General features: G+C 35.4%; 2 protein-coding genes across 2 annotated transcripts; one reads left to right on the top strand and one right to left on the bottom strand.

Annotated features, from left to right (window-relative positions):
- Positions 1–282: 282 nt before the first annotated feature.
- Positions 283–7,505, bottom strand: LOC137030194 (fucolectin-1-like). Its single transcript, XM_067400377.1, has 5 exons — positions 7,494–7,505; positions 2,891–3,201; positions 2,159–2,298; positions 460–551; positions 283–387 (listed from the first exon to the last, which is right to left on the bottom strand). The coding sequence occupies exons 1-5, from the start codon at positions 7,503–7,505 to the stop codon at positions 283–285; spliced, it is 660 nt and encodes a 219-aa protein (XP_067256478.1).
- A 7,145-nt stretch (positions 7,506–14,650) lies between these two features.
- On the top strand, positions 14,651–15,932 carry LOC137030193 (fucolectin-1-like). Its single transcript, XM_067400376.1, has 5 exons — positions 14,651–14,708; positions 14,981–15,019; positions 15,272–15,551; positions 15,637–15,779; positions 15,916–15,932. Exons 1-5 carry the CDS (start codon positions 14,651–14,653, stop codon positions 15,930–15,932), a joined length of 537 nt encoding a protein of 178 aa, XP_067256477.1.
- Positions 15,933–17,768: the final 1,836 nt, after the last annotated feature.

The following is a 17,768-nucleotide window of genomic DNA, read 5'->3' as shown; positions in this document are numbered from 1 at the left end:
GTGTAATAACAGATGACAATACATAAAAAGCAGAAAGTGTTATAAAATAAAAAATAAGTAAATTATAAATTGCAGTAAATAGTTCATCATTAGGAAAAGAGAACTTTCAAGCAATAAAAATGAAAGATGAAGAACATCAAATAGGATCTGAAGAGTGTTTAGGTTTGCCCGACATCATTTCTTTGAGCACATTGAGCTGTAAATGAAAAGTTCTTTACATCATAAAGACGTCTTTCCATTTTGTTTGTAACATATGCATTAATTTTAATGAATCAACATTCATTACTCACCAGGTGCAGCTTCTTTCTGCATCACTTCCTGTTTGGGCAGTTGAGACCAGCGCAGCGTCACGTTAGAGATCCCTCTTCCTGCCAGAGCAGATTCCAGCTGAAACGAGCACATCTCTTAAAACCGTTATGAATGTGCTCAGATTTCTGTAGGTTTTTCTCTCTCTCTCACCTGCATCAGGAGCTGGACTCTCACTGCAGCTTCAGACAGACTCAAGCTGGCCTTCAGTTTCATCTTCACAAACGTCTGCTTCAAACAAGGACCTGAAAAACACACGTGATGTAGATCAGTGATCCTGATTGGTCGCAGACAGCAGAGTAAAAAATAAAAAATAAAAAATGTATATATATATACACTCGTGGTCTTCGGGGTAAAAAACCAATGTAATTTTATTCTGTTTATTAATGTTTTTACTCAACATTTGGTTTTTAAAAATTATATTATATTGTTACAAAATTACATTTTGTTGCCCGGGGTCTCTGAAGACCACGAACGTAACTTTTTTTTTTTTTACACTCACATAAAAACAAGATATCACTCCAATTATTATTTTTTTTTTATTTGTAGATCTTAAAAGTGTTAACTACTGTACAAAGTCTCATGCCATTTGGACAAAGATAACTTTTTTTTTTTTATTTGAGCAAACATCATTTGCGGGTCAAAAAGACCCTGAAGACCGCACAAGGGATAAATATATATATATATATATATATATATATATATATATATATATATATATATATATATATATAATCATGCATTTTTAGGATCCCAATATACATCATTACATCTTATTTTTTTGTTTTTGGCATCAAAGACTGTCTATAATAACTATTCTGGTGCAAATTCATCTGTCTCTTAAAGGTGCAATAGGTGATTCTCTTCAGAAACATTTTTTTGTTATGCTGGTTGAAAGTCTCCTCATATCCTGATAGCAATCACTTAAGTGGTCTAAATGTATTTTTATAAATATATATCAACTGCAGAAGGTGCATGATCATAAAATGTTAGTTAAATCATTACATTCGTTCCGAACGGTTTAATAGCACCTGTTCCCTGTCAAACAACATGTGATTGCATACAACTGCGCAGCCTGTTCATGGAGACATCATACGTCTTCAGTGTGTTTCTTGTATGCGGTGTAGAGTCAGCATGAGAATGACAGGCAAACAGCAATAGCCTAACCTTCCTTCTGAACCAACAAATGGCACTGGAAATGTATCGACCAAAAGAAAAACAGTCTTCATAAGGATCATAAAGGATCATAAAAGAGCTAAAACCCTGAAATGACATCGGTGTTGTTTTTCCACAATGGAGACAACTGTTGGAGTCAAAGGGTCTGAAAGATAATGCCATGGTTTTGGACAGGTAAGTTCATGGTATGATTCAAGTTTGATGTGTTTTGATAGTAACACATAATGTAGCTTATGCAGTTTGTGTACCTTTACAAATTGGCTCAATGACAGCTTCTAATCAGAAACTTTTGTTATGTTTTCAAACTACAACATCCACACCTTTGGTGCATGGATTCATAAGGCCACCACCAGCAGATGATTAAACTCTTGATGAGGTGTGGTTTTGGATAGTGATTTGCAGGGAGTGTGGGACAATGCCAGCAGGCTAAAGTTAACATTTTCCCAGAACACCTACTGCACCTTTAAGAATAAACAGACGCAACATGGACAGATCCTCAAGAATCATCAACAAAACTATACAAAGTAAAACTAAATATGACCCAGAGGACATTAAATGCAAGTTTACATGCAGTGAGGATGAATGATGTTTAGTGTCAAACACAAATGTGTTTTACTGAGAGCATGTATTATCAGTAATACATGGACATATTTCAACACAGTTTGTTTGATCAGACCTTCTCCATAGATCTCCACCTCACACAGAGTGAGAATCCTTGAATCTCCAGGAATGATCAGATTCACATATCGACCCTCCATATTGTTACAAACGTAGGTGGATGAAACACCAGCAGGAATACTAGAAATCACATCACATCTACAGAGACACAGAAAACATCATTCAGATAGGCATGAGGAATCAGGGATTTCTATGGATATTAAGCCACTGCCATGATAATACACTTGCATTCTAAAAAAATCAGTAACGCTCTGTTTAGTTCCTGTCTCCATGAAGCCCCTCCTTCTGAAAAGCACAATGTGCTCTGATTGGTCAGCTGGAGCAGTGTGTTTTGATTGGTCAAGCCCTTTGAGCATGTTTGGGAAATGTCCCGCCCCTTACCATAACCACCAGTTTCAACACACTACTAACTAACTCAACCAAGCCCCGCCCCTTTATTCTGCATATGAATTATTTAAATTAGAAATATTGTGACATGTTCGTTCCTGGAATAAAACTCAAGACTACAATGAAGGCATTTCAGGGAGTTCAGAAACACTGACACTGATATAGAGAATATATCCCGCTGGAGGGACTTTGGAACTTTGCAGAGCTTTTTCATGATCAAACAGCAACATTACACACTAAAAAAGAAAGATCAAGATAGTAAAAAGCATATAGGACCCCTTTAAAAGATTCCAATAATGTTAGTACAACATTCCCCTAACTCCTAGGTGAAAGAGGGTCTTACATGGGATTGTTGTTGCCGTTGTTCTCCAAAGAGTTTCCGATGCGAATCTCCGCTCCGTTTATTCGTTCTGCACAGCATTCGTTTATGTTAGTAACGATCATTCTAGTAACTCGGTAAGTATCACGCAGATCCAGCCTCCACCACGGGTTAGTCTGATTAGCAGTTGACGAGCACGCGGACCACGACTTCACCAGACCCGGTTTACCGTCAACAGCCTTTTCAGCAAACCAGATGCCATATGTCGATGACTGTGTGACGTTTCTTCTTAGTGCCAAATTTCCTGGAAAATGTGACAAAATGATGCTGAAGACCTACTGTATGTTATCTTGCAGACGTATGCCGCTAATAAGAATGCCGTTGAACTGTCATATACAACATCTTCTGAGATAAGACTTTTTGCTGTATGTTTTGCTCCTGTATCTTGACTAGATTGCCTTCCAGAGGCCTTTTAAATATTCAATGAATAAAATGGTGACACTTTTCAAATTGGTTAACATTAGTTAATGCATTGAAGGGGTCATGAACTGAGAAATCAAATCTTTTGACATATAAGAGGTCATTGTACTTTAAAAATATTCTGTAAGTTTCAGAACTCAAAACTTTCTTGTAAACAGAGTTTATTGAAACCAAGTTCAGAAAACATCTTATGGCATAATAGTGCGATGAAAGACGCCTCTGTAGAAGAAGATCAATGTGTGAGTAAGGCTCTGTTTCCACCTGGTATTAAGTTGTGTTTTGGTCGATCAGATCACAAGTGGACAGCGCTAAACACAGGTGTGAAGGGGCTGTAAAACGTTTTGAGTTTGTCCTCTTTCTACTACTTCCAGAGGTAGTAGAAAACGCATTGGACTTTCATAGTGTAAACGCTCATGTGTTCGAACAGACACTAAAGACCAGCTACTCTGTGCCAACTGACATAACGTGTAAACATTATGGAAAATTACACTAGCCAGACTGGATTAAACTTTGTCGGCTGATGACTCAAGTTTGAAGGTTTGAAGACAAAAAAACTTACCAAGCACAATCTGGGAAACAGGGCCTAAGACACAGTTCGTTTGTTCCCTTCATTTTACGTTCTGTTTTTAAACAAGACACGGTTCAATGCAGGCTTTTCAGAGAGAATGAAAATAAAAGATGCAGTGCCGACTACAGTAACGTTGCAACAAGTCTAAGTAACACTGTTTTTACCACATTTGCTTTGTCTGATATAGATCGTTTAATATGCACTGAGTATTTATACTGTACTGCCGCAGTCAAACAGAATATTTATATACAGATTATTTGCCGTTCACATTTATGGGGTTAAAGCAATGGAGAACACTGCTTTTGTTATTGTTTTGATCAAAGCCATTCGCTGCAATCCTGAATAAAAGCTTCACTGAGTGACGTCTTCTGTTTTGTCATCAGTAAGAAAAATCAAAGAAGAATCAAAGAAAAATTTAAAAATTCTAAATTGAAAAAGTATTGCTGATGAATATAAACTATTAATAAAAAATAACCACTTTTGGTGAGATTAATTAATTATTCTACTTTATGATGCTGAAAACTGCATCACATGATCATCTTTATTTCTGGCTTTCTTTGCAACAAATTGTGTTTTGGTAAACAAACTCAATAAAACATCAACATCTAAACCTCTGTTAATTCTCAAAAAGAACATCTGCTGTGATCTTGAAAGATTTATTGTCTTCTTTTATCTTCAGCTGATTTCATCTAAGGCTGTGGCTGAAGTCAGTTGTAGTTCTTGTGTTTCTCTTTTCTTCAGTGATTCTGCTTGTTAACAGCAGGTGTTCATCAATAATACTCAATCATCACTTAATCACTTAATTATCTCATTAACTTTAACTATGCTTCAGTGTTACTTTAACTCCCTTGGGTCGGCGGTCAATGTTGCACATACAATTAAGAGCTATACACCATTTTAATCTGTGGAATATCTTCTTATATTTGTGTACAAAATAAAGAAAACTAACATGATGCGTGATCTCTCGTCTCCCTCTGAACGAAGTCCAATCTGATAGTTCTCAGAAAATTAACTTAGTGAATACTAATCACAAAAAAATTAGACTTGTGTCTAAAGAAACGTTGAAATGTCAGGTTTTAAATCGTATAAGTCAAATAAAAAACAAACCTTCTGTGTTTATGTAATCTGTATGAAAAGAGAGCCATGTCAGAAGACCTTGATTCACTTCATTATCCGCTAATGCGGCCACGCCCACGGAGCCAGCGCTATTCAGACTCAAATTCAGAGGCAATACATGCATTCATCGTCTCAGTCGTGTATTTATTGTCTTGAAAAGTGTTTTGAATAGCCATTGTTAGCGATCTCTTGCCTCTGTTAGTTCAGTTATTTCCTGGATTGCCTATTCTTCTTTAGCATTGGCATTTGTGGACTCCGCCCTCCGGTTGCAAGTATGAATTGAAAACACAGTATCCAGCGTTCACAGTGACGACAATAAATAATGAATAAATACTCCTCTGTATAGAAAATTGACATAAACATGAGAATCCATCAATATTTCTCCAAATATGTATGCTTTTAAGCTAAAAGCCTATATGAAATGCCATAGAGGTAACATAATTGTTCAGACACTTTGTATCATAGAAATGCATTATATTTTAATAATAGAATACCATTATTTTAAATTGTAATAATATTTCACAGTCTGCTGTTTTTTCTGTATGTTTGATTTACACCATGATGAGCTTTGAGACATGATCACAGAGGGTTTTTTCACAGCCTACCTGACTGAAAGAGCTCATTATTTATGCAGCTCATTAGAGCTCTTTATGCAATTCTTTTGTCTTCTCAGGTGAGAATCACCCATTATTCATGATTATTCACACCTCTACGCATACTGTGTTTCTTGACCAAAGATGTTTTAGAAAATTTAAATCTCTCTATTTTTTTATATGAAGGAGTAGGAATGATAATCTTCAAATAATTTTGAAGCAAAAACTCTAGTCTACAACCTCAAATACCCAGAAGTCTTGTGAACACAGATTTAATATATATATTTTTTGGCTTTATTTTAGTGACTTAAGCTTTTAGTTTTTTCAATAACCACGCATAAACATTATTCCTTCAAAAATACAAATACATGTACATACATGTTCCTCCCATATTATTGTAGCCTAGTTTGTGATGAATAAAGTGTAATGACACTTTTTCCATTAATATGTTTATGAACAACTGAAAAAAGCACAAATGTCAGGGCATGTCAAAACTTCTCCAGGCCCCAAATCAGCCTCAGACCCCTGAGGGGTACATTTACATTTACACAACAACAATGTACTAAAAAAAAAAAAAATTCTTTGTACAGATGACAATATTATCAAAACTATCCCCACTCCCACAGATCCGTGAAAATGGCTAAAAATGCTGTATTACGCATGCCAGACAAATAGTTGCTGATGTCACTTTATAAACAAAGACTACGTGCCTATGCACTCAAACAGGCATGCCTATCCACCTTATTTTTACAGTTTACTGCATGTTGATATTCTTCTCGTTATTTCCCTATAGCGGCTAATAAATCGGAAGTCTCGCACATTCACAAAAACACCTTACTTTTACATTGGAAAATAAGGTGGATGGATTAAACACGTAATACGCATGACATCACCGTTTTCACACATTCACGTTTTTGCAGTTTTCAAAACGGCATTTTCAAAAACTTGCACTTTGAAACCCATTTTCAAAAGTCTGCGTTTTCAGGCCACCAAAACGCAGTTGTTGTGTAAAAAGATGGCCAAACTGCATAAAAAGTTTTACATTTTTAGTTGAAAAAGGTTTTGTGTAAACGGCCCCTTAGAGAGGGATCATATGTACTCTGCTGATTCTGATTCTGCTGTGTACATTTTTCATCTTCAAACAAAATTTGGCTCTTCAGCTAACAAAGTTTAAATCCCCTCTGGCTAGCTCGCTTCCCAAAATATTTACGCGTTAAGTCAGTCAGTGGAGAGTAGGCAGACTTTAGTGGCTGTTCGAACACATGAGCGTTTCCACTACGAAAGCAATCTGGTCATATGTGTTCTCTGGAAGTGGTCAAAAGCTCAAAACTTTTAACACCCGTTTACACCTATATTTAGCATCATCCAAAATGCATTTTAATACCAGGTGGAAACAGAGCCTAAATGTTGCTTAAATTATGTTTGGCTTGAGGGACTGAGTAGCAACTAAACTACATATTCATGAGTACAGCAGATTTGACATTCAGTGTGTGGAACTATTTATTACTGTTTTACAGATATTCTTTTACACACTTTTCTGCTTGTTCTTCCAGTTTTTTCTGTTAGTGGAAACTGCAGAACAATTATTTAAATTGATTTTAGATCAACCCTAAATGGCAGGAAAAAACAAAAACAAATGAAGTATGGATGCTTTACATGTCTCATCCCAACTATCTGTTAAGGCACAGTCAAATATTTAGTCAAATTACATAATTTATACACGCCAGTGACTGTAAACAGGAGCACATATAGCTGATGTTATAAACATATGGTACTTTTGTTAAAGAATATAAGAAAATAAATTGTGATTAGATTAAAATGAATTAATGTGAATTAGACATGCAATAGTGTTTAACTCACAAAATCTAACCTTCTGCTCCATTCGCCTTCATTTGAACTGAGAAAAACCCTTTCGAAAAAAATGAGAAACACAGAGAGAAACTTTTAAATTGAAGCCAAAACATTTTGTTAGATTTACACTTACAACTACTGGGGAAAAACTGTTTGTGGGTATGAAAATTAGGGTATGAAAAACAGTCATAGTAAGTGTATCTTATTTTTTGTTTTAGGGATTAGATATTTTTACTGGAAAACAACAAAAACTAAATATTTTATATTTTTGGGTCTTAGGAAAAGTGTTTCTGCGTCTAAAAGAAAAATCTGGAATCACTAAGATATTAGACACATGGAAGATGTTTTACTCACCCAGTAAAAGTGACAGGCTCCTGCAGAAAACCCTTATGTTCATTTCAAGCGCTTCCTGATTCTTTCTGCTTTCGGCTGAGGATGTTTCGATGAATGATAGAGATGAGAGACACATTAGATCAGCTTTACATATCAGTGTGTCTTCTGTCTGTCTGTGTCATTTTAGTCACATGATACTGTTTCTCCTCCTCCGTTTTCACATTTTATGTTTAAAATGACTCATAATGCCTCATCAGAGAGTAATTCTAACATTTCATAGAATTAAAAAAAAATAAGAAGAAGAAGAATGCCGATTTGCACAATTCTGATATGGAAAAATATTTTCTCATATGGAAAAAAATACATTATAACTTGTGAATGAGGATTTCATCATAATGCATCACTGTTTGCAGATTATCACAAGAGTCAACAATATTTGCAGTACACAGTGCCAAGTTTGAAGTATAAATTGGATTAGCATTTTATTTAATTATTATTATTCGTTCTTCATAATTTGGAGAAATCAGCAGAATTCAACAGAATTTACTGAACAATGTTCAGAACATCACAGAAAGCCAAGCACATATGTTGCTCCTGTCCGGAGAGGAAACATCCCTTAGGAAGCAGTGCACCACCTGCTGGTAGATACTGTGACTTGATCTTAGTAGATAATGTAACTTCATCTTAAAGACATTTCATATTAGTCTGTAAGATTAATTTTACATATTGTAAGATACATTTTACATCCCAGACAGTTCTCCCAAGATTCTGAAAACAAAACATTAGACAACCAAACTAAATAATATGTAGCCTAAGGGAGGGTCTAGCTAGCCTCTGTTTTGTTTGACAACACTTCAAACGTCAACAGGAAGTTACTCCAGCCAGGATCACCTTTAATGTTATAAATGAGTGTATTAAACTATTTATTATTATTATTATTATTATTATTATTATTATTATTTAAACAAATTCTTTGTCTAAAAAAATAATTTGAAATTATTACTCATCATTTACTAATTTTTACGGAGCCCCGCACATGGCAGGGAAATAAAGTAAATCGTGCATACACTTTACTAAGTCATTTCCTCCATTTACTAAATCTTGCGCATGATTTACTATTTCTTTCCCTCGATTCGTTAAAACGTGCGCAGGATTTATAAATTGAGGGAATGACTTAGTAAAGCATGCGCAGGATTTAGCCTGCTTTTTTTCCTGCATGTCATGTCCGGGGCTCCGTACATTTTGATTGCGACTGCTGCAACATCGGTGTTTATATCCGGAATATAAACTTTTAACATATTTTCGTATGTTCGCAACAAAGGAATAGTAATACTGTGAGCTGAAAACACTGTTTGTGAAGCTGTTTGCTTCAGATATATAGCTTACACGAGTGCTGCTCTCTCTGGATCAGCGGCAGCGCGAAAGCAGGTTTAAATTAATTTTCCGGCATGATCGTGACTTTAAAGTCCCTGTAAAGTCAATTCTGAGAATTGTTTCTAAACACGTTATAAATGTTACAAATGTATTGCTGAAACACATTGCAAAGACTGAATTGTGTAGTGTTGAATTGTGAAGTTTTTCACCAATTCTGTGTTCAGGATTTTTTGGGCGGAGCTAAAATGGGGGTTTGATGATGCAATGGGAGCCCCCGAGCATGGCCCCGCCCCTAACACTTGAACAAATGCTGGAAATGTGTCATGTAAGTAGACAAGCGGTCAGATGCAAAGACCTTAAGTGTTGTTATTGTGTTTTCAGTGTTGTCATGATGTCATTTTAGTCACATGACATGTACACCTCAGGTGATTGGCTGCAACTTCACATCTGTGCAAGTGTCCGTTTGTCTTCTAACATCCAGTGTTCCTTCTACATCCTAAAACATCCAACACTGACTTGTTATTAATGATAATGTTCAGTAAAAGTTCTCAAGAGTGTTCTTAAATATGCTTGTCAATATCTTGAGTATTACTGTAATCAGTGGTTTTGTTCTAAAGGACAATGATTGTGCAATGCAGTGTGATGACATGAACATTTACAGTACCTACTCATTTACATTGAGGATTCTAGAAGATACCTGAGTTTCAAGAAGTTGTTTGTCTTGTCCACCAGAGTCTGTTTCTTGGGTTCGTGTGTGTGTGTCTAAATGATAATTTCAGAATTTATCAACCTTAACTTCTCAAGACTCGCTCATCATTTCTCCTGTAATAATGTTTGATCATAAAGTGTTTTATGCGCTTGGTTGTGCAAATCATTTGACTATGCATAGAAGAGCCTAAAATAATTTTGCCTATGTAAATGATGTTGACCTCGTCTATTGTTAGTAAAGAAGCCAGGAAATTACAGGATTGTTGTGACATGCCGTAGCTTACGCATTTTCCTTGTCCTTAAATTAAATATTTCCGCACCATTGAGAAGTTTTCCAGCGATCCATGTTTTCACTGTTGTATGGTAGTTATATGGACACTATTACGCATCTACTGAAAGGGTACACAATCTCTGGAAAACACGGTTGTGGCTAGAAGGGATACAGCTACGGCCAGAAGTGAGGCAAAATCTCAGGATAAATAACAGTAAATTAAATTTGCTATTTGTTACAAATTGTGTTTTATTAACATCTACATCTACCCCAACCCTAAACCTTCCGTTACAATACTGCAAATACATTTAGTAAATTAAATTAATAAATATTAAATGATGCAATATTGATTTGTGCAAAGACCACCGGGTGGTCATAGTTGTATACCTTCTAGTCTTTACTGGAAAACACAGGCAAAGAAGAAGAAAATGTAAAATAACGTGATTATCAACATTAAACAGCATATAAATCAAAACTGCCTAACGTTACTGAATGAAATGTCGAACCCATGAAGAGGAAACGACTGTGAAGATTTGTGGGCATTTATGGACTTGATCTACTCCATCTGTGTTTTGATCATCATTCTGAATTCCATCTGGACAAAGTCTCTGACAAAAACCTGATTTTCTCTGTTGCTTTTTTCTTTTAATGAAACTTACCCACTATCAAGTGTTGATAAAAAAAGAAAACTGCTGCATTATTTGATGGGAGAAATGACAATCATCAGACTGATCTAAATCATGATTTGGCACGTCAAGAGTTAAAATACATGCAAAAATCAACCATAAATAATGCATAAGCAGAAGGCGAGACTGAAATGTTGCTTCTGTTTTCATTCTCATGATAGGAACTTCACACATCTTTCATTCACACATCTTCATTTTGTTGCTCATGTAATGCAGAGTTGAAACGTTGTTGCCCAGAAAAAAAAAAATGCATACATGAAGAGAGACAGACTGCAGACTCTATGCACGTGCGCAGTTCACATTCGACCTCAAATTACTGTAAATGCTCTAAGTGACCGTTGCACTCACTGATATTCTTTATGAGCAATGAAATGCATTGAGGATGTTTTCAACCGTCACAGGGACCATTTGCTTTACAAATGAGTTTGTGAATTCTCTTTTGCATCTGAAATTGATTGTAGGTCCATGCTTGTTTGATTAGAATTTTCATTTAATCATGACTCTCAGTGAAGTTCTTAAAATAGCCTTTTTTGTCTTATGAAGTACATTTTAATAATCTAAAGAACCTTTTTCCACTATAAATATCCATTTGTCGATGGAAAGATTCCATTGATGTCAAAGGTTCTTTATGGAACCATCAACGGCAAAGAGTACAACTTACTAATGAAAAATACTACAGCACAGCATGAGAATAACATGAGATTGTTCAAAAACTGCTTAGAATAGCACAAGCTAATGTGAGAATTATGACAGTAACTAACAAAACAACGAAAAACATTTAAATCATTTAAATAAACGTTTACCTCACAAAAGAACAAACCAGCAATTACAGCTACTGTACGCTCTTAAAAATAAAGTTTTTTTGTAGCCATAGAAGAATCATTTTGGAACCTCAACAGTTCTAAAAAAGAACTGTTTATTTTCTTATTTTAATATTCTAAATTAAAATTCCATTATAAAGAACCTTTAATGCAGTTGAAATGTTCCACATGAACCACTGATGCCAATACGAGTGCATGTAAAAGAAAAAAATGACATTCCTGTTGATCCTTGTCACAAAATCAGTCTTTCTGAACATAGCTTGCAGTGGCGCTGACATCTGTGTGAGAGACAAAAAGCCAAAAAAGTGCACAGACTGAGAGCGTTATGAAGCTTTCGGCTCACTGTTTGAGGTTTGAGTAGGTGATGGACTCATGTGGAGCTCAAGCACTGATTTACATCATTCAAATACACACAAAACAACATGGAAATGATCAGTGATCGGGCTGATGGAGTGGAAAGGCGGGTTCAACTCTCATGTGCAGAAGATACTAACATCACACACGATATATCAGCCACCATATCGTCAATAAGTTCATTTTTTTATGTTATCATTTTCAACCTGATAAGAAAATTAGGCCAATATATAAAGCCGATAAATATATTGATTCAGATGTGCACTGTTCACCATGATGGTTTTGAATTACTTGAAATGTGGAATCTAGAATATTGGAATCAAACAACACATTTTCAATAAAACATCAACATCTAAACCTCTGTTAATTCTCATTAAGAACTTCTGTACATATATGAAGGAAAGTCAAACTGGATTGTAATAATTGAAGATGCTGATATCTTAAGAGATGGATTTAACCCTTGTGCACTGTTCGATTTCTTTGTACACTCGTTATGGCCTAATCGGATTCTATACAATTCCCCAAAAATCACATTATGAAAAAAAAAAACATACAATCATGTTTAACTTTTAATATCAATATTTTTCACACATTACAAAGCATAAATATCTGAATTTATGATTAATAAAAATATTTTTAACCACTATTTTTAAGACGGCCCCTCCCCCGACCTGTGGGACATTTACCATTATACATTTATAACAATAATATCTTAGTCTAAACCTTAAGTAATCTTGACAAACTATAAATCGTTTGAAAGCTTTCAGACTGTAGTTTTCATATTTTGTGACTGATTTTCAAAATATATGACAGAGCAATAGATAAATAGCAATAGATTCTTCATTTGTGATGGGGTGCCAAACTATAACACGCTCTGATTCTTTCCTTATGTTTTTTTTCATGTGTTTTAGGGATCAAATTCAAATCAAATATTAATATTACTCCCCAAACTTCTAATGAATAGGATGTCTACTTCATAAATATTTTGAAAGGTATGGAAAATATGGTTCAGATCACTCAAACCATATATGGAAATCGAAGAGTCACCAGTGGAGTCTTGATGTCATCTAGTGAAAAAGTTTGTACTGCGCACAAAAAGTCTTACTAAAACTTGTTTTTTTGAGATATAAACCTAAAATTCGGCACACAAACTTTTATTTTCTTGATGTTTTAGAGTTGAAAATGTTTTGTAAAATATATATTTTATATAAAATATAAAAAATATATATATATTAAATTTTCATAAACTTTTTTAAACTTTACTTTTACAAATTTTTTTTTTTTTTTTTTTTTTTTTTTTTACTTTTTACTTCTACAATAATTGGTGAAGTTTTCCCTTTAAAAAGATACCAAACTTAAGTCTGTGCTCTGAAGTATTCAAAAAGTCATTTTAATATCTATGCTCAAAAAGTGGGATAGATAATTAACAGGTAAAACAACTTTATATTTCCACAAACTTTGAAAATAAAAAGCAGTTAAACTCATTAAGACACTGACACATCAGTACTAGAGTTGAGGAGTTCTGACATACAACACAGAAGTGTTTTGAATTTAGGGTCTGTAGTTGATTTTGAATGGTTGCCTATGGGGGTCAAATTGACCCACAAACAGTACGAACGTATAAAATTTCTGTATGCACATTTCACAACACATCAGTGTGTTGAAACTTTGCATGCATGTTCATGACCCTAAATGAGAAAAAGTCACAAAATTTCAAGAAAAAAAAACAAAACAAAGGTTTAATATTATATCAGGTAGCTTGAAAAAATAAATGATAGGTAATTTTTACCATCTGTGGCTGACAAAATATTTTTCTGTATTGAAATAAGTGTGGAAAACCTAATTTTTTAGCTTCATAAGGTAGTAAAAAAATAAAATAACAAAATATAACCAAGAAATGTTATTATGTTGGGTCAGTACAGTTGCCTTAGAGCGTTAAAATATGTGGGTCAAATCGACCCGCGAACATCACGAACGTAATAGTAATAGTAATTTTGTTTGTATATGTCAAAAAACATGCTGATAAATGAGAAAAAGTCACAAAATATCAAGAAAAAAAATAGGTTAACCAGTATTTCCAACTAGAAAATCTAAACAAGTCAAATTGACCCCCAACATAACACAAGGGTTAAAGGGTTTCTGTTGTCTGAGTTTTGTGAGTCACCAGTGCTGAAGAATAGAGCCTGTGCTTCAGTCCATTTTTTAAAGCATGCATCCTAATTAAATAAATATATAGGAACTGATCCTATTAATGAAAGTCATAGATGGGTGAAATCTGCTGAGTTTGCAAAACACAAACAGAAATTGTAAATGTTCCCTTTAACTTGTATATTAAGCAGTCATTTAGATGGATGTAGACAAGCACGGAAAAGAAAACTGTATGAAAATGAATCTCAAGTACCAGTCATTTATTTTGTTCTCTTCTGACGCTTGAGATTCTCAAAGATCCTCATTTTCATTTTGGCAGATTTGTTTTGTAAATCAGTCTTGATGTGAGAGGTGAAGGTGAGCAGAGAAAAGCAATTCTGGAGGTCCAGTGATGTGTGAAATGTATTCAGCAAGCCTGAGAGCATCTCATAAGGGTGGAGACTGAAGCTGCAAAGACACAAACAAATAAAAAAAAGGAAGCATGTTTAAAGAGAGTGAGAGAAGACGGAGAGACTTCAGATCTGAAGATCACTGGTGCGGTATGTCATCCACATGTTAAAAGTCGCCTAATTTCAATTACTTTATATGTGCACTGAAGATTTCCTTTATTCCAGTGACCTGTAAGTATCCAGTTAATGGTCTTTAAAAACAAGATGGAGGGACTCGGTTACCTGTTTTTACTTTTTGGTGAGTATAAATGATAAATGCTCTTTAGCACTTTTTTAATGCAAATATTCAAAGAATCAAATGCAACATTAATCAACTTGTTAGAAATCAATGGAAATATTTGTTTGTTTTGTTTTTTCAACAGGTGTCTTTTCCAATCAGGGCAGTTCAGAAAACTTGGAAGGTAAATACAACTAATGATGCACAATGATAGGCTATTAACAGAAATTTGGATTTAATTAATGAACTAGTAAATGTTGAAATTAACATTAAGATTAATAAATGCTTTAGAAGTAGTTGTCATTGTTAATGTAGTTATCTAATGTTAACAAATGGAACCTTATTTTAAAGTGTTGCTATTTAAAGTTCTATTGAAACTTCACACATTTCTTCTCGACCCACTGTCTCTTTTTAAATGTGTTTTTGTTGTTTTTAGAGAATTTGGCATTAAAAGGAAAAGCTATCCAGTCAACCACATATTATCACTGTGGAGCCGCAAACACCATCGACGGCATCAGATACGCTCCCAGTGAAGCCTTGCACTGCTCCATCACGCTAAACCAGCTCAGCCCGTGGTGGAGGCTGGACCTGCTGGATTATTACTACATTAACAGAGTGACCATCACCAACAGAGCAGACTGCTGTCCGGAGCGCATGACCGGAGTAGAGATCCGCATCGGAAACTCCTTAGAAAATAACGGCAACAACAATCCCAGGTGAAATTTCTCGCTGAACGCATCCTCAGATTGGGATTGGAACAGGTCACCTGATTTGTCATGGCTTCTCTCTTTGTCTCTCCAGATGTGCTGTCGTTTCCTCGCCTGTTCCAGCAGGTGGTACTGTCAGTTTCTTGTGCGGTGGAATGGGCGGCCGTTACATGAACATGTTCCTTCCGAAAATCCAGACTTTTCTCACGCTATGTGAGGTGGAGGTTTATGGAACAGGTCAATTATTTCTGACCTAATTCTACATTGTTAAAATGTGGTCACATTTACCATTGTTCGGCATGTTTTTGTGGGCAGAATCTAGGCATTTAAAAAGTGATCCGTGCAGTTAAGTATAGCTCATAATGTCTTGCAGATTTCACATCAGGTTAAAGTTCATTAATTTGCTGAATTGAGAAGCTACTTAGTTTGAAAGTGACTGTGTGAGCTGTTGTACTTCATACATTGCTACATTTATTGACAAAGACAATGGTAGTTAACAATTATTATTTAGGGGCCAAGCACCGAAGGTGCGGAGGCACCTATTGTATCCGTTGGCATTCTTTTTTTCTTTTTTTTCTTCTTCTTCCGCTCTTGAAGTCTATGACAACCCATAGAACCGCTTGCGGGAAAGTTTGTAATTTGGCACACAGTTAGAGGACAGTCTGAGCTGTGTCCATAGCAAATTTAGAGTCTCTAACTCAATCCCTCTAGCGCCACCAGCTGTCCAAAGTTGCACTTATGTTTATGTTAACTTTTGAACCGTAAGGAAACAAAATAATTTTTTTCCTCTGATTCCTTGGCTCAAGACGAATCGATTGCACCATATGACGTCATTTTCCGTCATGAAAATTTTTCTGCCATTTCGAATTTTCTGGAAAAACTACTTTTTCAAACTCCTCCTAGGCCGTTACTCCGAATTTCACGAAAATTGAACCAGATCATCTTCAGACCATGCTGACAAAAATTTATGGAATTTAAGTCGATTGCTCAAACCGTTTTCAAAAAACACACGAACGAATTGTACGTAGTGCTTGCGAAAATAGAAGTAAGGCTGTATCTCTGCAACACTTTATCATATTCAGACCAAACTTGGTACATGTCATCACAAGCATGACCTGAGGCATCATGCAGTGTTTCGGCGCAGTGCCACCTACTGGTGCGGAGATATGAAAAATTTATATTTTTGCTTATAACTTCTGATGGGTTTGTCCAAAAACCATACATTTGGTCTCGTTGGATTCGGGGAATCATGCCGAGTCTAATGTTATCCGATTTTTTTCACTTCGGCCATTTTGAATTTTGTGCTAAAAAGCTGCATTTTACGAACGCATTAGCATATCATTACGAAACTCAGTATGGGTCATCAGCACAATGCCCTAAAGGAGCCTGAGAAGTTTCGGACCAGTGCCACCATGTGGTCAAAAGTTATAACAAAATGTACAAAAATGTTAATAACTTTTGACTGATTCACCAATTGTAATGGTCTCAGTAGATTCCTTGGGTCATGCTGAGAACATAGATATCAAATTTGCCATAGTCAGCTAAACTTCCTTTCCGCCATATTGTTTTTCTTTAAAAACCTACTTTTTCGAACTCCTCCTAGACCGTTGCTCCGATTTTCACCGAAATTGAACCGTGTCATCTTCAGACCATGCTGACAAAAAGTTATGGTTTTCAAGTCGATATGTCAAACCATTTTCATATACCAGAGCAACAAATTTGAGGCATAATGCAAAAACGACTCTTGAAGCTGTATCTCTTCAGTGCTTTGACATATTGACACCAAACTTTGCAAGTGTCATTGTCACCTCACTCTGACCATACCACAACAATTTGGACACAGTGCCACCTATTGGTCGAAAGTGATAAACCAGTTAATCCTCATTTTTGATCATTTTTCAGCTCTTTTACCTAAAATGATCTTAATAGGTCTTTAATCGCTCACTGCTGCAGTTAGCCTGATGCTCCCAGCCGTGTTGGCTTGCTTCTTGTGCCGCTTTTGTGCTTGGCCCCGCAATTGCTGCTTGCAGCTATATTTATTATTATTATTTATCGGCTAAATTTCGCTAATGTGACCGCTGTCCCATGATTTATCAGACACAAAAGTTGCCCAGATAGAATGTGAACTGATGGTAAAATGTGTGGTAAAATGGGTTAAACTGAACTGAGAGTAGTTGAAAGCATTATCAAATTAGTGAAAATATTGTATAGATGTGTTTATTTGTG

The sequence above is a fragment of the Chanodichthys erythropterus genome, chromosome 11, assembly GCF_024489055.1.
Source record: "Chanodichthys erythropterus isolate Z2021 chromosome 11, ASM2448905v1, whole genome shotgun sequence".
Taxonomy (NCBI): domain Eukaryota; kingdom Metazoa; phylum Chordata; class Actinopteri; order Cypriniformes; family Xenocyprididae; genus Chanodichthys; species Chanodichthys erythropterus.
This window is presented reverse-complemented; position numbering and strand designations above follow the sequence as displayed.